Source organism: Dendrobates tinctorius, unplaced genomic scaffold, assembly GCF_039654945.1.
Source record: "Dendrobates tinctorius isolate UK_male_01 unplaced genomic scaffold, ASM3965494v1 ptg000021l, whole genome shotgun sequence".
NCBI lineage: Eukaryota > Metazoa > Chordata > Amphibia > Anura > Dendrobatidae > Dendrobates > Dendrobates tinctorius.
Window position 1 is genome coordinate 44595865 of NW_027361689.1, and position 22807 is coordinate 44618671.

Consider the following 22807-nt stretch of genomic DNA (forward strand, 5'->3'; position numbering starts at 1 on the left):
GCAGGAAGATAAAGAAATAGCCCATCTCAGGTGGTGGATGACATCTAAACAACCTCCCAGTCAGCAAGAAAGAAATGCTCTATTACCAGGGACTCTGAAGATTCTTTGGCAATGGGAAAGACTTCAGATGCGGAATGAACTGCTGTATCGGAAGGTCCAGCTACGGCAGGAGCTTGGCGCCACCTGGCAAATAGTGATCCGGGAGATGCTGTTATTCCATGTGGCCACAGAAGCACATGAACAGGGAGCACACTTCGGCCAGGAAAAGACGTTCTAATGGTTAGAATGGCTCGTGTACCATCCCCGGCTACAAACAGTAGTGGAGGAGACCTGTAGATTGTGCAGGAGCTGCGAGTTGGCTAAACCACCTGAGCAGAGAGCCCCCATACAAACCTTCATGACCTCGGGCCCCCTGTCGGTGCTAATGATTGACTACCTGACAATTGGGCCAGCGCATCAAGGGTATGAACATTGTTTAGTGATGGTGCACCACTTCACGAAGTTTGCTGTTGTGACTCCAACACGAGATCAGACGGCCGAATCCGCCGGGTATGCCATCTGTAAAAACTTAATTCACACATATGATTGCCCAAAATGAATCCATTCTGATCAGGGGGCCTGTTTTTTAGGAAAAGTGATGGAAGAATTACACCGGTTATATCGGATCTAGAAGTCCCACAGTATGCCCTACCATCCACAAGGAAATGGAGCCTGCGAGCAATTAATTCTTACTCTCATTTGGATGCTAAGAACACTGGAAGATCGGAAAGCTCGATGGTCCGAGTACGTGGCTGAATGGTATGGGTGTACAACAACCAGGTAGCCTGAGTCACCGACTATGCCCGTATACTTTGCTGTTTGGGCATCCAAGGAAAGACATCGTTGAACTGGAGCTGGAGCTTGAGGAGAAGTATCCCCGGGCGGAGGTGTCTACCTGGGTTCGAGAGCATAGTTATCGGTTTCAGACCTTGCATCGCCTGGTGTGGACCAAACTTCAAGAATTGGAGCACGCAGAGAGAATTCTGTTATGAGGAACGGATCTTCAAGTGGGTGACTGAGTGCTAGTACGGGAGAAACGCCCACGAGATAAGTTAGAATATTGGTGAGAGAAACACCCGTATCGGGTGAAATGGCGAATTGATCCTGCAGGACCTGTCTACAAAATTCAACCTAAAAGGGGAGGACTCTGCCACTCAGTTCATCGAAACATGCTTCTGCCCTGCCTGTAAAAGGATCCTATTCAAATTGGGAGTGAACAAGATGTTCCTGAGGAACCCGCACCAAAGGTAGTAGATTGCGAAGAAGAAGAAGAAGAGGGGCCTGAAAGATCACTCAAGGGTCCCCTCGCAGAACAAATTCCCGAAGCTCCTGAAGGCCCTGCACCGGTGGAACCAGACACACTGCCACCCTCCTCTATGCAGCCTGACTCGACTACTCAGGGTGACTCAATTATTCCTTCTGACATAAGGAGATCCGAACGAACAACAGCTGGAATACCCCCAATAGATACAATCAGGACCGATTTGTTTGGAAGCAAACTGTTCCGGAAGCTATATAGAGCCCCAATATATTTTACGCAAAACCTCGCCTGTGGAATGGCGAGTACAAGGAGAGAGGGAGTGTAGGAAGGTGGACCGAGCCGGTGGTGCCTCTCTTGTGCCGGACCTGGAACCAAAGGGACTGTCATTATTGTTGCAGGGGGAAAAAATTCAGACCTGGACTATCCATTGCACTGGACTGAAGGGGGCATGACAGATGAAAGGGGCTGTGTGCGGGAACAGGGGAGACTTGGCAGAAAGACAGAATACGCAGCAGGAGACGATTAACTCTCTCTCTCCGTGAGACGACTCCTCAACACCGTCCCTCACTGCCTTACGCTGTTGCGCACCTCCCTGACCGTGAGGGAATTGACTGCGTGCCTTCACATACCTCTTAGATGGAATTGACCGCATGTGCCATTCCTCAGCCTAACGTGGTCGTGCAATCCACCCCTGAACAGCACTATCAGCTGGAGCCAGCTGACTTGCATCCCGCCCCCTACACTGAACTCTGCAAAACTTCGGCGGGACCAGAGACTGCTTCGTGACCCGCATTTTGCTCCGCCTTCACAGGACCTCGCCCCAGGGAACCCGGACACACCGCTTTCATCAGGAACAAGTGCTGCGACTATCTTCAGGACCAAGCTAGAGACCACGCTCTTAATTCGGAGCCACTGTGGAAGAACAAGCCTGCATCGCCCAGAGAACTTCAGACTGAGAAGTTTGCTAGTTACTTACGTAGACAGTGATACCTGTCTCGTTCCCCTGTTTTATTCATTTTTCCTTCAACCTCTTTATCACCAATATTCTCCCTGCGTGGAGTATCCCCTGTAATAAACACCCCTTTTAACTCTTGATCTGCCTCCTGCTCATCACTGCATCCTGCTTCCCTGCGATTTCTGCAGTGGGGGCCGGGCTTGTGCAGTATCAGTCACCGCTCTTTGTATAGAGAGCGGCGGCTGTATCCGTGCACCTGGCACTGACTGACAGTAGGCCCCAATGCTAAACTTCCAAAAGAAAAACCCTGCTGTAATTAAATAAATAAAAAGCAAAAGTGCATTTAAATAATTCATAGTTCTTAGTAATACTGTATCAAATACAGTATTACTAAGAACTCTGAATTATTTAAATGCACTTTTGATTTTTTATTTATTTAATACAGCAGGGTTTTTCTTATTTTGTCTTTTGTAGGTTTTGTATGCTTTATGGCCAATGTGAACATGTGTTTATGTGCTGCATGTATACCAACTCAAACCAAGCTCAATTTTTGTGTTTTCTTCCCAATGCTAATCTGCTGTCACTCAGAGCTGGGGCTACAGTTACAGCCGAACACTACAGAGAGTAATAAAGTTAGTTTACGGTAACGGGGGTCTAAGTGCTGATGCTGGGCAGGTTAATAACCCTATTTACCTGCAGATTAACCCATCATCTGCAGGTTAATAGCATTTTTTTTCGTGACAGGTTCCCTTTAATGGGGTCCTCTATAATGAATGCCATGACTGCTTGTTATTAGAGATTATTTGTCAGCTTTCTCCAATAGGTGAACTTTATTAGGACTGACTTTTTAGATCGAGATATAAGTGCAAGCCTCTTAACAAATGTGACACAACTTTGGCTTTCTATGCACCACAGAACTAAATCTGCATACACGATTTGATGCCCAGAATGTCCTTTTCCACACACTGTATGATGCCCTCAAATGTTCTACCTCACACAGTATGATGACCCCACAATCATCTCCCATGTAAGGGGCTGACATTGCTATGGACAGCAGAGATACGCTGCCACTTTAAGAGACGGCACCCCCTTGGCTGATGCAATGGTACATTCTGTTCTACCCTTTAAAAGACTGCTTTGGTTTGCTCTGCCAGCTATGGAGAGGGTAGGGGCTGTTTTCCCAGTGATTGTTCTGGGCTGGGAGTCTGCAGGAGACTGACGTGCTGGATGCTGTAAGGAGAAAACGTGCAGCTTGTAACTGACTGAACTTGTGGGATTGTGTGTACCCGTCTGGGGATAATGAAGGTGGTTTTCCTGTGTTGCTGCGAGGAGCCACGAAGATATACAAGGAAGGATTCCAAAGGAGGGAATTCACCGTTTCTAGGAACAGGTTCGGGATCTTCACAAGGACAAGACCACGTTGCACAGAGCTTCCAATGAGGACTTCACATCATCTTGCAGAGAACTACAGGGGGCCCCCGGGAAGGAACTGAGACACCAACGTTACTGTGAGTGTTAATCCCGTGTGCGTACATGTTTAGGGCTTAGGATAGGCTGCAATAGACAGCACGGTAGCCATGCGGCCAGTGTAGCAGCGGCAAGTCAGGCTATAGTTAGAGTAGCATCATACTGTACTTTATTGTATTGTTTTGCCTTTTGAAAAATACACTGATCTGTGATAGTTGGTGCACCGTGCTATTTGTATGACCCAGCTAGAGAATGTCACTTTTGTAAATTGTTTTATGTCATTGCATACCCCTGTTTACACTTTCCTAACACTGCATTCCTTGCCTGTAAATAAATTAACCCTTTGTTGTTTGCACCTCATCTTGCGTACTGTAGTCTCCCAGCATTGTGGTGGTCCCTCAGCCATCGCTTTACCCACACAAAGTATGATGCCACAACAATTGCCTCCCATACATCGTATGATGCCCCCTCAGTCCCCTTACAAACACAGAATGATGCTTCAACAGCACCCCCTACACATTATGAAAACCCCAAAATCTTTTTCCACACAGTGTGATGCCCCTTCGGTCAACTCACAGTATGAATCCCTTTCAGCCCCCCCCCACAGTATTATATTTCCACAGCCCTCCACACAATATGGTACCTGCACTGTCACCACATACCGCAAGATACCCTTACACAGTATGATGCCTCCACAATAAGCCAGTGTGATTTCCCCAAAGCTCCCCATACACCACATACACTATCATAATTCTACTACACTCTCGCACACAGTATTATATCTCCACAACACACCAAACACAATAAACAACCACACACAGTATGATTTCCCCTCACAGTGTGATGCCCCCAGAACCACCCACAATATCATCCCTGCACAGTCTCCCATTTAGCCTGTAAACACAATCCTAAGCACACTGTTATGCGCTTTCAGTTCCCCCACACTTTATGATAATAAAAAGCTTTATTTATGTAGCGCCAACATATTCCGCATCGCTTTACAATTCAACAGTTCATACACAACAGTCACAAGTAACATTAAAAATAATACAATAATTAAAGCAAAATAATGATGACCCTGCTTGTTAGAGCCCTACAATCTACAATGAGGTGGGGGAGACACAAAGTACAGGTGCTTATTTAAAATGATGGTCCAGCCATGTTGAGGGAATGGGGAATAGATAAAGGCTGCATGAGCTAGTCACCAGCAAATATTTGTAGTGCTTTTGTATACAGTGGAGTTTGATGGAGAGTTACCTAGGTAAGAGACTGAACAGAGTGGGACAAAGACCAGATCAAAGGTGTTACCCTATTTGTGTGTCTCAGAGGTTGAGAGCTGTGAGAGGCCAAGAAAAGTGGTTAGAGATAGTGTCACGACACCCGGGTATTACTGCTGCGGGGAGAGCAGTAAGGGAGTTGAGCAAAGTGCCGGGTAACTAACCAGGTAATGAATAGGACCTGAACCATGTGACAGAGTAGGAGATGGTCAGGGGTGGAGCCAGAGGCTGGGGTGCAGAGGATACGATAAACACAGGAGAATAATCAAAACAAGCTAAGATCAGAACCAGGAGATCACGAAGTACCAATGGGGTGAGACAGGGGATTGTCAGAAGGGAAGCCAGAGGTCAAGAGCCAGAATGAGCAGTGCGGTACGATAGGGACAAACTAAAATGGAGTAACAATAGCCAAGCCAGGAGGTCAGAACCGGAGAAGACAATAGTACCAAAACGTGAGACAGAACAGAGTGAACGGACAGACCAGGTCATACACGGGAGGCAATCAAGCAATGACGCTCCGGCCCGGATAAATTAAAGAAACAAGCCATGGGTAATTTGGCTCCAGGTACTAAATCAATGGCACAATCATATGGTCTATGTGATGGGAGCGCCTCAGCCTCGCTTTCAGAAAACACGTCTTCAAAGTCTCTCGGGTACCCTGGAATACTTTCCAGACCGACAGACACATATACAGATTTTATCGGATTGACAAAAGGAACCAGGTTACAACACAGACCATTATCATTACATCCCCATCGGGTGATTCCCCCCTTCATCCAATCAATGAGAGGATTCTGGCATTGCAACCAGGGCAATCCCAATACCAGTCCTGCAGGCAGATTATTCAGAACAAAACAACTTAATTTTTCCAAGTGAGTCTGAAGAGAAAAAACTTCAGACATAAAACAAATTCCATCCTGTGTAAGAGGGGATGAATCCATAGCCACAATTTTAACAGGGTCTTTCAACCTGACTGTCCCTATCTTATTAAGAGTCACAACTTGGGCATCAATAAGATTAATGGAGGAACCACAGTCAACAAAGGGGGTGGTCATAACAGGACCGCCAGCAAGTTCCAATTCAACCTGGAGCACCATTTTAGCAAGCGAGAAAAAATGTACCTGGGAGTCTGGGCAACCTCCTTGATTGTTGCCCAGACTCAGTCGTTTTCGTGACGATTTCACAGAAGAAGGGCAGGAAGGACAGTCCCTTTTCCAATGTCCAGAGGCTCCACAGTAAAAGTATAAATGGTTGCCTTTACAGTGTCTTCTCTCTCTTTCTTTTACCGAGACAGCCTTCCATGGGCTCTGATACGGGTGCAGTGTAACACAATTTGGAGTACAAGGGAGTCTCTTGTTGCATCATTCTTCTAGCACCGAGTCTCCGGTCCATATGGACCGCCTGCATCATGGCGTCCTCCAGGGTATCGGGAGGAGGATGTAATGCCAGAGCGTCCTGCAGACGGTCAGACAGGCCCCTGCGGAACAATCCCTGTAGGGCGTTCTTGTTCCAGGATACTTCGGCGGCCCAACGTCTGAACTCTGAGCAGAACCATTCAGCAAAGTGCCTCCCCTGTGTCACACTCATCACCATATCCTCTGTCAGATGCACTCTATCAGGCTCGTCATTGATGTGCCCCAGAGCCTCAAAGAACAAGTTCACCGACATACGTTCAGGAGCAGAGGAAGAGAGAAAGCCCATGCTTGCAGAGCCCCCCTTAACAAGGACATTATGATCCCCACCCTCTGCCTTTCATTACCAGAGGTCCAGGGACTCAATTCAAAGAACAACTTGCACCCCTCCTTAAAGACCCTAAACAATTTATCTCCGGAAAAATTGTCAGGAAACTTTACCGGTGGGTCTGGGTCCGCAAGAGATACATCAGTGGGGCCCCCTCCCGAAACCCCGATGGAACAGACCCCTGTAGAGCGTCTGCCACATCTCTCTGCACCTGTTGGTGCGAATTTACCAGGTTTTGCTGCTCCATAGACAGCTTCTGTATAAGCTGGGAGAGCTCATTAACCTGCTCAGTTAGAGCCCGTACCGGATCCATAATGTGCTAACACCCCACCACCAGGGTAAGACTGAATGGTCAGGTACAGTTGTGGCCAAAAGTATTGACACCCCTGCAATTCTATCAGATAATACTCAGTTAATTCCTGAAAATGATTGCAAACACAAATTCTGTGTCCGTTCCTTTGTCCGTCTACTCCAGACGGCAGACGCTAAAATTCAAACGGATCCGTCAAAAAACGGATGCAACAGATGACCATTAGTCATAATCCGCTAATTGAAGTCTATGGGAAAAAAACAGATCCACCTAAAAAATGGTGGATCCGCTTTTTTCTAAAAATGGTGGATTTTGACTGACGTCACACAACTGAAGTGTGAAAGAGGCCTAACTAACCAGGTAACCAATAAGACCTGAACCATGTGACAGAGTAGGAGGTGGTCAGGGGAGGAGCCAGATGCAGGGATGCAGAGGATATGATAAATACAGGCGAATAATCAAAACAAGCTAAGATCAGTGCCTGGAGATCACGAGGTACCAATGGGGTGAGACAGGTGATTGTCAGAAGGGAAGCCAGAGGTCCAAAGTCAGAACGAGCAGTGCGATACAATAGGGATAAACTGTAACGGAGTAACAATAGCCAAGCCAGGAGGTCAGAACCAGAGAAGACAATAGTACCAAAATGTGAGACAGAGAACAGAGTGAACGGACAGACCAGGTCATACACGGGAGGCAATCAAGCAATGCAGTATACAAGCACACCAGTGGGTCAGACTCCCAGTCAGAACAACAGTATAGCTGACAGGAAATCCTACTCTAGAGTGAGTATAAATACCCCTCCCAGATTCCAGCAAAGTCAACCCTGAGAGCAGGATATTAACCATGTCTTATACCATGACAGATAGAAGCTGAGATGTAGATGGGGACGTGGGGATGTTGAAGTCTCCCAGGATATGGGTTGATAATTCGGAGGAAATGAAGTGTGGCAGCCAGGCAGAATAATGGTCAATGAACTGGGTGGGTGAGCCTGGAGGATGGTATATGACCACTACTCTGAGGGAGAGGGCATGGAAGAACCTGATGGTGTGGACCTGAAAAGAAGGGAATGAGAGTGATGGAACTGGGGGGATGACCTGGAAAGTGCATTGTAGGAACAGGAGTATGCCGACTCCACCAGCAAGTCTGATTGCAGGTCTCAGGGAATGAGAAAATTGTAAGTTGTGTGGGGTAATGACCACTGTGTCCGCTAGGGGGCGCTGTGTGGATGTCCCAGGAGAGAGGATGAATGGCAGAGTCATGAATGAGCATTATGTATCTCAAGGTGGGTGGCCTTGAGATGGAGACTGATGTGTGTATTGATCAGCAGTGATACTGCTGACGTGTTGTGTCAATGTGTCAGGGAGAAGTCTCCAGGTAACTGGGGACACGGGCGAGCCCAGTTACCTACAAACCCACCCAGAGGGTGTGTTTAAGGACGCTATTGCAACGAGTATGTGAATGGGTCAAGGACCTGTGATGAGGTCATAGCCATATGACCTGGTGGGCGTGGCTACGGACCATATATGGTGGCCAGGGTAGGTCACATGTGGTGAATTCTGGGACCCGGTTGGTCCAGTGTGGAAGGTCCCGCTGAGATGGGGCTTCCTGGCTATCAGCCTGTGAAGTGGCTGTCAGTAATGGTGACGTGCAGGGCTGCCTCTAGGAATTTCGGGGCCCCATACTGGCAAAATTTTCGGGGCCCCTTGAAACTCCGCCCAGGCTCTACCCAGCCCCATCTCCACCCCTCGAACCTTCCAAAGTCCCACCACTCTCTCTTGGAACAACTCCACTTCTGCACCATGTCCTCACAAATCACATATTAACAGTTCCCATCACCACATACATAGCCAGCAGCTTTTGTTTTGGCCAAAAGATTTTTTAATCCGCCACCACGACAAAGTAGACTCTGTTGGTCGGGCCCTACTCTACTGTAACTTACTAAACATTTGCTAAAATATCCAATACAATTTCGGTATATTTTTATTTATTTTTCCATTTTTAAAAATTACCAATAATGCCACATACAAGGGACAAATACCACCGGACCATGACCAGCCACCATATTACCACCACATGGTGAACTAAAATCCCATATACAAGGAACAAATACCATCACGCCATGACCAGACCACATTTTACCACCACATAGTGACCGGGGCCCCACTCCGGGCCCACTCTGCTCATCAGGCCCCATCCAGTAAGGGCAGTAATGCCCTGATAGCGGCCCTGCTTAGGTCAGTGGGTTTGGGAAGGATACTTATATTATAAAGTTTTTGGTAATATTAGGAATTATTAAGGTATATAAAAGAATTGTCCAGCTGAAAAAAGTGTATGGCTGGGGTCACACGAGTGATGATTCTCTCATGTGAGAGAATCAGCTTAATTATGCTACTGACACTCAGCTCAAACTCTCATCCAAGTGTCATCTGATTCTCTTGCATGAAATAATCGGAGCACATTGAGAAGACAGGGAACTTAATTTCTCCATCTTCTCCATTGTCTGAGGTCGTGGATTCAGACTGCACTCAGCTGACAGCTGAGTGCAGCCTGATGGTTCACACGCATCCATAGATTTCAATGGGTCCGTGTGATCCGAATTCCAAAGCCACTCACGGCATGCTGCAGATTATTTTCCCACAGACGAATTCGGTCTGTAGAAAAAAATCACAGATCTGCGATGCCCCATAGTATAACACTGTGCTGAGTGTTATGCAATAAAACATCACATAGCGCTCAGCCATGTTATACGTTTGTGTGAGCGAGGACTAAGAGCCTTCATTTCCCCTGCAGATCTTCTCTCATTAGCCTCTGATGCTGGAGTCCGGCCTCAGTTACTTTTCTGTAATACTGTGGAATTTTTGCATACTTTTAGGGTGTGTGCACATGTTGCGGATTCTGCTGCGGATTTTTCCACACAAATTTCACTGAATCCGCCAGTAAAATGACCTGCGTTTTACCTGAGGATTTTCTGCAGATTTTGTGCAGATTTCCACAGCGGTTTTACACTTGTGGATTCCTATAATAAAAGAGGTGTAAAAATGCTGCGGATCAGCCAAAGAATTGACATGCTGCAGATTTAGAGCCGCAGCATGTGCACAACAGTTTTGGTTTTAGATAGACTTTTGGGCTATGTGCACACGTAGTGAAACGTACTGCGGATTTTTCTGTGCGGATTTGGAAAAATCCGCAGGTCAAAAGTCCTGCGGTTTACCTGTGGATTAGCCTGCGGTTTCACACCTCACAATGGAGAAGGTGTGAAACCACTGCGGATTCCTCACAAAGAGTTGACATGCTGCGGATTTGAACCCGCGGAAAAATCCGCAGCATGTGCACAGCGTTTTTCATTTTCCATTGAAAACAATGGTACTGTACGACGCAGCTTAGCTGCGGTTCCAGAGCCAAAACCCCTGCGGATCCGCAGCAGAATCCGCAACCTGTGCATATGGCCTAAGGGTACAACGCAGCAGAATCTGCCATGTGTGCATATACCCTAACATATACTGTGTTTGTGATTATAGTGTGTGGTTAGGGTTACATAACATCTCTGGGAGATGCTATAAATCCTGATGAGCAGTGTCCTGGCCCCCTGTCCCCTCCAGAGAAGGATAAGGCTGCTGTGCCCACTCTGCCCCTGACAGGACACCACAGCTCCATTATGAAGACTGAAGTTTTTTTACATAAGTTTGGAGAGTAAATGCAGGGAATCCTAAGAGGGGGCTGCTGTCCTGTCAGGGGGCAGGCTGTGCTCAGCGGTCTTATGCTTCTCTGTAGGAGGTGAGGGGGTCACTCAGCTCTGCTGTTATCTTGGTCTATAGCTGATACAGGCAGGGGTCAGACTCAGGACATAGCAGCGTCCTTCCTTGGTGAGTGGCTGCTGTGCTGATAGTGTGACTGACGCTGTCACTGAGCACACAGCCCACTCACTGAGGATCCATCTGCTACAGGGGCTGGACTACAGTAGATCCTGGCAAGACACTGGCCATACACTTAAACAACACAGGCTCAGACACTCACCGGGGGGGACTGAGGGCTGCACTGCTGCTCAGTGACTCGCTCCAGACTGTGTGATGGGAGAATACTATAACTGCACTTCACTAAGCCTGCGCTCAGTCAGGATTGGTTGCTGGAAAGTCCCACCCTCGTGTTGCTCAGCACTGGCTGCCTCTCCCAGCTGTCTGTCACAGTGACTCCTGCTCCCTCCACACACACAGAACGCCGGTTTATGAAAATTCTGAGCATGGGGCCCCTCCAGCTCCCGGGGCCCCTTACACCAGTAAGGCTAGTAATGCCCTGATGGCGGCCCTGGTGACGTGTGCCTGTTAGTTCCCTGGAGGGAATGAACGTGTGCAGCATGGTGAAGCAGCATGAGGAAACCCTGACAGGGTGAGAACTTGGTGGCTAGAAAGCCTGCGCATTGAACAGTGCATAACTGGTATGACTACAGGATAACAGAGCTGAACTCTGTAATGGACGCTATTCTGACTATATGCTGTTTCCTGTTGCTTTGATGGTTTATGATGCTGAATAAACCGAAGGGACTATGATTGTTTTATGGAACCCGTGCTGGATCTGGTTTTTGTGGCTGCAAGCGAGTGATCATGTCATGTGAATGACAGCGCTACCTCACAATTGCCATGAGACATAGCAGCAGAGGAAACAGTGTCAGAATCCTGAATCCAGATTTCAGTGAGGGCCAACAGATTGAGAGTTGGTCATAAAGTAGTTGTGCAGGAAAGGAAGCTTATTGCATATAGACCATGGATTCCAGAGTGCACAATTAAAAGAAGGAGATGAAGGAGTACAACTAATATTAATTAGGCTAGTAAGATTTTGATGTGAGGTGAGGGAGGGGTTGAAGTTGGTGGAGGGTTGACCGGGGTTGGGAGAGATATCCCCTGAAATAAGTAGCAGTAAAAAGAGAAAGGGCAAGTAGTTCTTGGAATTGTGACATGGTTTATTGAGCAATACCATTGGACAAGATGGACTGAGATTTTTCAGGAAGGTGAAAACATCATGGGAGCTGTATATGGGAGTGGGAAAGAGTGGGGCAGAAGTGGATGAGTGGTGATGGAGGGGGGATGGGGCAGTGAATGTGGATGACAAAAGTACACAGAAAGATAGACGTAGAAATAAAGCACCTGGTTAAAAGAGAGTATAATGTGTGCGTTACCTTTCTCCTGCACTGACTAACTGCCATTGAAATAATTGCAAGTTCTGGATACTTGGCTACAAGGATACTATTCTTAAGGGGACACATAATATAAGACAAAACAAAGGATTACTGCCTGGTGGCAGAGCACAGATAGTCCGCAGTAAATTCACCAATAGTGCTAAAAGTAAAGAAAATAAAAGTGTACCTTCCAACCAAGCAAAAAGACTAAATGAAAGGTACCGGACAGTCGGAAAATTGCAACAGAAACACCGGAGACCCCGAAAAAAAGCCGACCACAAGTCCACACGAATATGTATTAAATAACATATAGTTTATTAATAGATCAGGTAAATCATAGCAGAGCAAAGGACAATGCAAACATTGATAATTACCATATTAAAAGGGCTCTCAATCCAGTAAATAGAAATGTTGCCATATAAATTCATGTATAATATAACCAATATGTAAAAAAGATTTTTAATACATAAAAACTCCAAGGTAAATAATGAATGAAACCAAATGTATGAATAAAAATAATAATATCAACAAGTGTGCACAGAGGTACAGTGCAAGTGCTAAAAAACACCAATAGATGTCAGTGTGGGCAAATAAGTCAAAAGTCCGAGATGCAGTAGGGAGATGGGAGAAAGTTCCACAAAGTCAACTATCACTGCAGCCCTCCACCAGTTGGGCCTTTATAGCAGAGTGGCCCGATGGAAGCCTCTCCTCAGTGCCAGACATCTGAAAGCCCCCATAGAGTTTGCTAAAAAACACATGAAGGACTCCCAGACTATGAGAAATAAGATTCTCTTGTCTGATGAGGTGAAACTTTTTGGTGATAATTCTAATCGGTATGTGTGGAGAAAACCAGGCACTGCTCATCGCCTGCCCAATACAATCCAAACAGTGAAACATGGTGGTGACAGCATCATGCTATGGGGATCTTTTTCAGCTGCAGGGACAGGATGATTGGTTGCAATTGAAAGAAACATTAATGCGGCCAAGTACAGAGATATGGATAAAAACCTCTTCCAGAGTGTTCTGGACCTCAGACTTGACCGAAGGTTCTCCTTCCAACATGACAATGACCCTAGGCACACAGCTAAAATAACAAAGGTGTGGCTTCAGAACAACTCTGTGACCATTCTTGACTGGCCTAGCCAGAGCCCTGACCTAAACCCAAATGAGCATCTCTGGAGAGACCTGAAAATGGCTGTCCACCAGCGTTCACCATCCCACCTGATGGAACTGGAGAGAATCTGCAAGGAAGAATGGCAGAGGATCCCCAAATCCAGGTGTGAAAAACTTGTTGCCTCATTTCCAAGAAGACTCATGGCTGTACTAGCTCAAAAGGGCGCTTCTATTCAATACTGAGCAAAGGGTCTGAATACTTATGACCATGTGATATTTCAGTTTTTCTACTTTAATAAATTTGCAAAAAATTTTAATTTTCTGTTTTTTTTTTCAGTCAAGATGGGGAGGAGAGTGTACATTAATGATAAAAAAAAATCACTATTAGGATGCCTCATTTGAAAATAGGTCAGTCACAATCGCAAATTGCAGACATGAATGGGTCACTGATCACCTCTGTATGCTGATCTGCATTGGGTATGGGTGCTGAAGCTGCCTTTTTATTGCATGCATTATTCTTTTCGATAAAAGAGACTAGATTAGTACATTTTACAATTTTTTTTTTCAATCAATGGTCTGCATAGATAATAGGTTATATGCCCTGGCACCCTGATAATAATAAGTCCATGAGAGGTTTGTGGTGCACATGGACAGCAGATGGACCAATTATAATTAGACCAACATAAGATGGACCAACATATAATTATATGATCACTTGAATTACCTTATTTTGTGGTTTGTAAGACGCACCCCAAATTTTGAGGAGAAAAATAGGAAGAAAAACTTTTTTTAATAACAAGATGATGTTTCTTACAATCCATGTGTCTTATTGCTTACCGGGCGTGTTGGCTGCGGTGAAGCGGTGTGCGAGGGTCGCTGCTGGCGGAGGTAGTAGTGGGGCGATACTGCGGACCTCAGACTGGGAGAAAGGGGTGTTTGGACGTTTGAGGCTCCGGGTGTTCGGTGGTGTGGGGGCTCTGTTGACATTTTGTGAAAGCCCAGAGCCCCCGTACTTCCATGGTTTACATTGCAGTGGACTCTGGGAAAATGGCCGCCGTGGGGCGGCGCATGCGCAGTTGGAGATCTTGGCGCTGAGATCTCTGTAATGGTCAACGTGTGACTGGACACAGCGCCTCCAGCAGGGCGAATTTATGATACACGTGACCCTGGATACAGCGCCTCCAGCGGGGCGAATTTAAATACCGGGACGTGCAGCCGGATACACCGCCTCCAGCTGGCGAATTTAAAAAGTACACGTAAAACTGGATACTCCGCCTCCAGCTGGCGAATTTAAATAATAAGGGGAAACACAGGAACAATTACAGTGGTGGGCCCTGTAATAGGAAATAGGGACGTGGAGACCTCCGAAGCTCCCCTGAGTAAGCGTCCCTGCACTCCTTACGTTCCCTATACAGGCTCCGCACCTGTCGCCGCACGCGAACCTTATGCCCTGACTCGCCCTGAACCTAGTCCCTCGCTAGGGCATTGGCCGGTGTGGAAACTAATCCCACCACTGCACTAGATCACACATAAGGAAAGTCACAAACAGGGGAAATAGAAAACTTAGCTCTCTCTGTGCAAATGCTCCAGCACAGAGTCCAGCAACCGACTGCAGCCTTCCTCCTGAATAGCTGCCACCAAGTTCAGTAAGCGCTGCAAAGAACTCCCTTCGGTGACTCCTTCCACATCAGGACTCAGATTGAGCTGAGCAATCTCTCCAGCTCCTTCCACCACCAAGGTTGGTTGCAAATGAAAAACTATCACCAACAATGATTGAATACCCTGAGACTCATTTATAGAGCCTCACACCTGATTTATAATTACAATTAAACCTACCACTAAGGTGCGATACCACTCCCCACCACCGGGCAACTTAGAATGAAAGACACCACGTGTGATAATTCCAATGGCCACCGGGGGCAATCACGTCACACATTGCACTTGACAAAGTAAAAAAAATTCACTTTGTCCAATTTAAAACTGTCAGATCATGACAGTACCCCCTCCTTAATGAGGGGCCTCTGGACCCTCAAGACCACCCCTCATTAGGGAAACCCCTACAGCGGGGACGGCCAGACCCTGAGTTCACCCCACCATCACCTGAATTCAAATTTATGACAAAGACACAGCTGGTATTGGCAATAAAGTTTATTTTGGAGGAATCACTCATCTCCACAGCGCCAACCTGGGGAACGAGTTTATGTATGAGCATCTTTGTTATGAGCTGATCAGGCTCCACAACTCTCTTCCACAAGATGTTTTTTTTTTTTTTTTTTTTTGGTGGCCACCCATACATGCTCGTTCACACACAGGTCCGGACCTGAACGTTTATTGCACACATTCGTTATGTCATAAAATTGGTGAACTCATTCTGGACCTGATAACAGAGGCGTCCCCCTGTGTCACCACACTCACACCCCCGAACTACACCATAGGGTACACCACACTCCAACCCTTTCCACCACGAGGTCTGCCTCTCACAGGGTTAGCTAGCGGTGAGGGCTGAAACGTGCCCCTACTCTCCCACCGCACCATCGCTGCTCTCACTGGAGAGGAAGGGGTCCCCTGAAGAGAGACGGCAGAGACAGTAGTACCAAGGCAGCAGCCCTCACACGACTGCCCCCAGCTGACTACTTCCCTTGCTCGCCAATCTATCCCCGGGTTGTGTTTTTTCAGCCAGGGGAAGCCTAAAACGATAGGTACTGGCATTCCCTCCAAGACGTAGCATGACAAGGACTCCTCATGATGTCCTATACGCAGATGGATGTTTTCTACGACTTGGGTAAGGCTCCCCTGGCTCAGTGGAACAGAGTTAATGGCCTGGACGCTTATAGGTTGGGCCAGCGTCCTACACTTCAGGCCATGAGTCTGGACAAAACGAGCATCCACCAGACTAACTCCTGCTCCACTGTCCACAAGCACCGGTACCACCTCCGGTACCCCGCCAGCAAACACTTCTGCTGACATAATACCTTGGGAGGGCAAAATGGAGGAAATGTACACTCCCTGGTTGCCTTCCTCCAAACGACCAGGGGTCTGCGGCTTCTGAGATGACACAGATATTTTGGCACGTAATGGGCACGCCTTAAGGAAATGACCAGTCTGCCCACAGAAAAAACATGCCGACACCACTCCCTGAACCGTAGGCAGGCCTGAACACAACCTAACACCTCCTACTTGCAAAGGTTCGTCCGGAGACTTGGCACGCCCTGGGCAGGCTCCCATGAAATGGCCCGGCTTCCCACAGGAAAAGCATACCCCCCCCACCACGGCGAACCCCAGGCAACCCCCTATTTGTACCAACAACACCGGGCTGCCTGGGTTCCACCAACCGTACCGGGGGGTCCTCCCCCCCGGAGAGGACTACAGGGGGCACATTTTGTGTATGTCTTTCCCTAAGGCGTCTATCCACCCGGATGGCGAGGGACATGGCGGCCTCCAGCGACCTGGGGGCGGCGTACTGCACCAGAGTGTCCTGCAATTTTGGAGACAGACCCTGCACAAATTGACTCCTAAGTGCAGGGTCATTCCACTGAGTGTTAGTGGCCCATCTCCTAAACTCGGAGCAGTACTCCTCAGCAACCCGGGCTCCCTGTTTACACCTACGGAGTCGGGATTCCGCCAGAGAGACGCCATCAGGATCCCCATACACAAGCGCCAAAGCCGCAAAAAACTCATCCACGGACTCTAAAGATGGTGAATCGTCCAGCAGGGAGAAGGCCCAGGATTGGGGATCCCCCTTCAAAAGGGACATAATGATCCCCACCCGTTGCTCTTCGCTCCCTGAAGAACGAGGACGCAGCCTGAAATATAATTTACAGGCTTGCTGAAATACCAAGAATTGATCTCTCCCTCCAGAAAACCAGTCTGGGAGAGATATCTTGGGTTCTGGCTGAGCCTGTATCAAACCTCCAAAGCCCACCAACAGCTGCAGTTTCTGCACCATCTCACCGCGCATCCCCCTGATCTCTTCAGTAAAGGTCTGCAGTACCTGGGTAAAGGTTTGCATTAGGTCCATGGCTCAGCAGAAAATTTTTTTTTATGGCTGGTGATAATGTAATGGTCAACGTGTGACTGGACACAGCGCCTCCAGCAGGGCGAATTTATGATACACGTGACCCTGGATACAGCGCCTCCAGCGGGGCGAATTTAAATAATACCGGGACGTGCAGCCGGATACACCGCCTCCAGCTGGCGAATTTAAAAAGTACACGTAAAACTGGATACCCCGCCTCCAGCTGGCGAATTTAAATAATAAGGGGAAACACAGGAACAATTACAGTGGTGGGCCCTGTAATAGGAAATAGGGACGTGGAGACCTCCTAAGCTCCCCTGAGGAAGCGTCCCTGCACTCCTTACGTTCCCTATACAGGCTCCGCACCTGTCGCCGCATGCGAACCTTATGCCCTGACTCGCCCTGAACCTAGTCCCTCGCTAGGGCATTGGCCGGTGTGGAAACTAATCCCACCACTGCACTAGATCACACATAAGGAAAGTCACAAACAGGGGAAATAGAAAACTTAGCTCTCTCTGTGCAAATGCTCCAGCACAGAGTCCAGCAACCGACTGCAGCCTTCCTCCTGAATAGCTGCCACCAAGTTCAGTAAGCACTGCAAAGAACTCCCTTCAGTGACTCCTTCCACATCAGGACTCAGATTGAGCTGAGCAATCTCTCCAGCTCCTTCCACCACCAAGGTTGGTTGCAAATGAACAACTATCACCAACAATGATTGAATACCCTGAGACTCATTTATAGAGCCTCACACCTGATTTATAATTACAATTAAACCTACCACTAAGGTGCGATACCACTCCCCATCACCGGGCAACTTAGAATGAAAGACACCACGTGTGATAATTCCAATGGCCACCGGGGGCAATCACGTCACACATTGCACTTGACAAAGTAAAAAAAATTCACTTTGTCCAATTTAAAACTGTCAGATCATGACAATCTCATTTCCCAAGATCTTGGTGCCGAGATCTCCATCTGTGCATGCACTGCCCCAAGCAGCCATTTTCCTGGAGTCCACCGCAATGTAAACCATGGAAGTGTGGGGTTCCGGGCTTTCACAAAATGTTGGCGGAGCCCCTGCACCACCAAACACCCGCAGTGTCGCACCTCCAAACACCCCCTCATCCTAGCCTGTGGCCTGCAGCAACGCGACACTCTTGCCTCCTCCAGCAGCGACCCTGGGACCCTGCTCCACCGCAGCCGGTAAGGTATATTCAAATTATAAGACGAGCCCCCATTTTCCCCCCAAATTTGGGGGAGCAAAGTGCGTCTTATAATCCGAAAAATACGGTACCTATTATTCTCAGACCTTTTTTGGTTAAGGGCTGAGATCAGTTTTATTTATTTTTCTAAATTAAAGCAATAGAAATTGTTGCTCAAGCCAAACATTCAGATTTCTGTATATTTGGTTGAACTGTTCCACTTTTTGTTTGAAGCAATTTTAATAAAATCTAAGTTTTTGCTATCATTTTCTGGAATGTAGTATTAATGCACAATAAGATGTGTAACATCTTCCAAGATAAATATTAATTTGATCAAGATTATAATCTGAAATATGTGTATATATATACATATATTATTATCCGTAGCTGCTGGTCTTACATCGGGAAAATTTCAGGCAAGCAGACGGTAAACCTGGCCAGTCCAAGCTGTATGATGTACGGTGTGATACAACATGAAGCTATGCACAATCTTGGCTTCTACCATGAGCATACCAGATTGGATCGGGATGACTACATTGAAATCTTATGGCAGAACATGGATCAAGGTGAGAAGTTTTAAAAACAGTCCTCTGTTGAAATTGGTTGTAGGAACCTTGTACATAAAGCCACTCACTGTCTCTTGAGAGAAGCTGAAAAAAGGGGGGGTAGGGAGCACCACTAAAGGGCAAAAAAGCAATCAATTTATAAAAATATATATGGGGTGCTGCACAATGCACAGGTAAGGACAATGATCAAAAAAGGAGAAAAGAGAACCCAGCATATGAGGTGCACACCCAGGACAATAAAGCTATGAAAGTAAACATATATAAATTTTATTGAAAAGACAGAAAAAATGCACACAATAAAAACATTTAAAATTCTCTACCTGGCTCCTTCACTTTCTCTCTACTGACATCCCCACCATCATCATGAGCGACTTCAACATCCCCATTGACACCCACCAGTCGGCAGCCTCCAAGCTCCTGTCCCTTACTTCATCGTTTGGACTTACTCAGTGGTCCTCCTCATCCACCCACGCAGACGGACACACATTAGACCTGGTCTTCACCCGCCTCTGCTCTCTTTCTAACTTCACCACCTCCCCTCTCCCTCTATCTGACCACCATCTACTCACTTTCTCATCCCTGTCCTCCTCACCTGTCACCCATGTCCAGCAGCTTGCTTACCCCCCGCAGAAACCTCGTGTAGTATAACCTCCACCAGGGGGAGCTGGTGAGGGAAGAGAGGTTACACACTAGAGCAGCAACACTGAGCAACAGCACAGGTGTGACAGGTAACGAGAGAGAATGGTCAGACGAACCGAGTCAGAAACTATCAGGAGCAGATGTACCAGAAGGAGCAGCAATACATGTCAAAATACCAAGCCGAGGGTCAGAGAGCCAAAACATGAGCACAGTGTCCAAAAACGTGAGGCGAAATACGCAGTCGGGGTACAAGCCGGGGAGTCAAATGCCAGAGAGGGAACGTAGCAGCAAAGACAAATACCAAGAGACGGGGTCAGAGATCAGTCCGGGTCATACACGTGGATACCAGTCAAAGGCAGGAGGATCACCAAAGGTACAAGGGTCAGAGGCTCTAAACTGGAAGCTTGAGCTATCACTAACACTGGTCAGCAGGCTGTGAGAGACTGAAATAGCCCCGCTAGCTCCAGAACGAGGCTGAGGAGATTAACCCCCGCATGACCAGTCCAGAGTGAAGGCAGCAGAAAATAAACTCCGGACTTGACCATGACACCTCGCACATCTAGACACTTGCACACTCTCTGACTCTATTCTACCACAGTCCTCCATAGCTTCACTCCATGACACTGACACTGCCACTAGTTTCTACAATACCACTCTTGCATCAGCCATCGACTCAGTCGCCCCTGTCATGCATAACGGAGTGCGACGAATCAATAGACAACCCTGGCACAAAAACACCACTAAAAAGCTTCGGCAATCATCCAGAATTGCAGAACGGTGCTGGAATAAAACGCATTTGCAAGACGACTTCACTGCACTCAAACAAGCAACACTTGCATTCAAATCAGCTCTCTCCTCTGCTAAACAGGCCTTCTTTACATCCCTTGTATCTTCCTTATCCCACAACTGCAAACAGTTGTTCAATACTTTTAACTCCCTCCTCCGCCCACCACTGCCCCCTCCGACTTCGCTAATTTCTGCCAAGGACTTTGCTGCACACTTCAAAAACAAGATAGACCAAACACGGCAAGTCTTTATTGCCCAACCACCACAACCCCTTTGTATACCAGACCAATGCCCAAACACCATAACCTCCTTATCTAACATCACTGAAGGGGAGCTTGCTCATCTTCTCTCCAAATCACACCACTTGTTCACTTGACCCTATCCCATCCCACCTCCTCTCCAACATCACCAACTCTCTTATCCCATTCCTAACCCACCTCTTTAACCTATCACTAACTTCTGGAACCTTCCCTTCTGCTTTGAAACGTGTGGTGTAGTAACCACTGTGTCAGCTAGGGGGCGCTGTGGGGATGTCCCCAGAGAGAGGATGAGTGGAAGAATCCTGAAGGACCATTATATTTCTCAAGGTGGGTGGCCTTGAGATGGAGACTCGTGTGTGTGTTGATCAGCAATGAAATTGCTGAGGTGTTGTTTCAATGTGTCAGGGAGAAGTCTCCAGATAGCTGGGGAGTCGGGCTGGCCCAGTTACCTAGAAACCCACCCAGGGGGTGTGTTTGAGAACGTTGTTATAAAGTGTGTGAATGGTTCAAGGACCTGTGATGAGGTCATAGCCATGTGACCCGGTGGGCGTGACTACGGACCATATAAGGTGGCCAGGGTAGGTCACATGTGGTGAATGCAGGGACCTGGTTGGTCCGTTTTGGGAGGCCCCATCTGGGAGAGATGGCGGCTGTCTTCCTGACAGCAAGGAACGCTGTGTTGAATGGCTGCACGTGCCTGATGATTCCCTGGAGGGAAAGGACATCTGCAGCATGGTGAAGGAATCATGAGGAGACCCTGATGTGGGTGAGATAACTGAGGCTGAAGAGCCTGTGTATGCATAACCTGTGTGACCACAGGGATTACAGAGCTGAACTCTGTCATGGACACTATGCTGATGTGATGAACTTTATGTTGCTGCTGTGGGTTTATGATGCTAAATAAACCGCATGGACTATGATTGTTTATGGAAAACCTGTGGCGGATCTGATTTTGTGGCGGATCTGATTTTGTGGCTGCTGAGCGAGTATCCCCTACTTAAATGACAGCGCTACCTTACAGTTGGTGGAGAAAGCTATGGGCATTGTTGTAGCCTTGTTGCTAGGAGCAACGGAAGAGGACTGCAAAGTTTCGGTTGCTAAGAGCAACGGTTTCCAAAGGCACATGGTGCAGTGCTGGCAACGCTGAGTCGGGAGAGCCGGTCAGTGGAAGAGACTTATAGGATACCTCTGCGGTAGAGGGGTCCAAGAACCTGCGCGGCCAGCAGGTGACGGACGTGAAAGCCGTGTTGTACTGATCGGGGTCAGTGAGAAAGAGACTGGTGATTGCTATAGGGTGCCTCTGTGGAGAAGAGGTATCCGAGGACCTGTGTGGCCGACACAGGTAACGGAAAGGTGTTCGTGTTGTACTGACCTGGGTCAGTGAGAAAGACTGTGTACCTGGAGGGTTCAGTGAGCAAGGTCCTGGAGGGTCAGTGTTGGGAGGTTCTGGGAGAAGAATTGGATCCCTCGAGCACGTGGTATGACCTTGGACCAGGTGAGGCGTAGGTGTTGGGCAGTCTCAGGCATAGACGGATGTCTTGCAGAGCACCCGCTGAGCCCCTGGACCTGGTAAGGCCGGTGTGTTGGGAAACCCTGGGAGGAGGGTCGGCTTCCTGAATAGCACCCGGTGCGCCCTGTGTGTTGGACGGTCTCAGGCGGAGACAGAACGTCCTGAATAGCACACAGACAGGACACGTGAGTTTTGTGTGGTTTGTTTTTTTTTCTCTTTTCTCAACTCAGCTTTTGGTGGCCTCAGGAGAGTTAAGAAGGTGACAAGCGGCTTGCTGTAACTCGGCGGGGTTACGAAGGGGACAAGCGGCTTCCTGTAACTCGGCGGGGGTTACGAAGGGGACAAGCGGCTTCTGGTAACTCGGTGGGGTTACGAAGATGACACCAGCAGCTGTGTGTGAACGGCAGCCAGTGGTGTCGAAGATCGGTGACAGCAGGAGCTGTGGTGGTGCCAACAAGGACTTGTGTGGTATCATAAGAGACATAAACTGTGTTGTG

At 47.8% G+C, this 22807-nt stretch overlaps 1 protein-coding gene across 1 annotated transcript in view; it reads left to right on the plus strand.

Annotated features, from left to right (window-relative positions):
- The window catches only part of LOC141083867 (hatching enzyme 1.2-like), a 75995-nt gene that overhangs the window by 23525 nt on the left and 29663 nt on the right, over positions 1–22807 (plus strand). The window contains exon 4 of the mRNA XM_073568355.1: positions 18937–19115. Coding sequence (XP_073424456.1) covers positions 18937–19115 — 179 coding nt within the window. The remainder of the gene's footprint in view (positions 1–18936; positions 19116–22807) is intronic.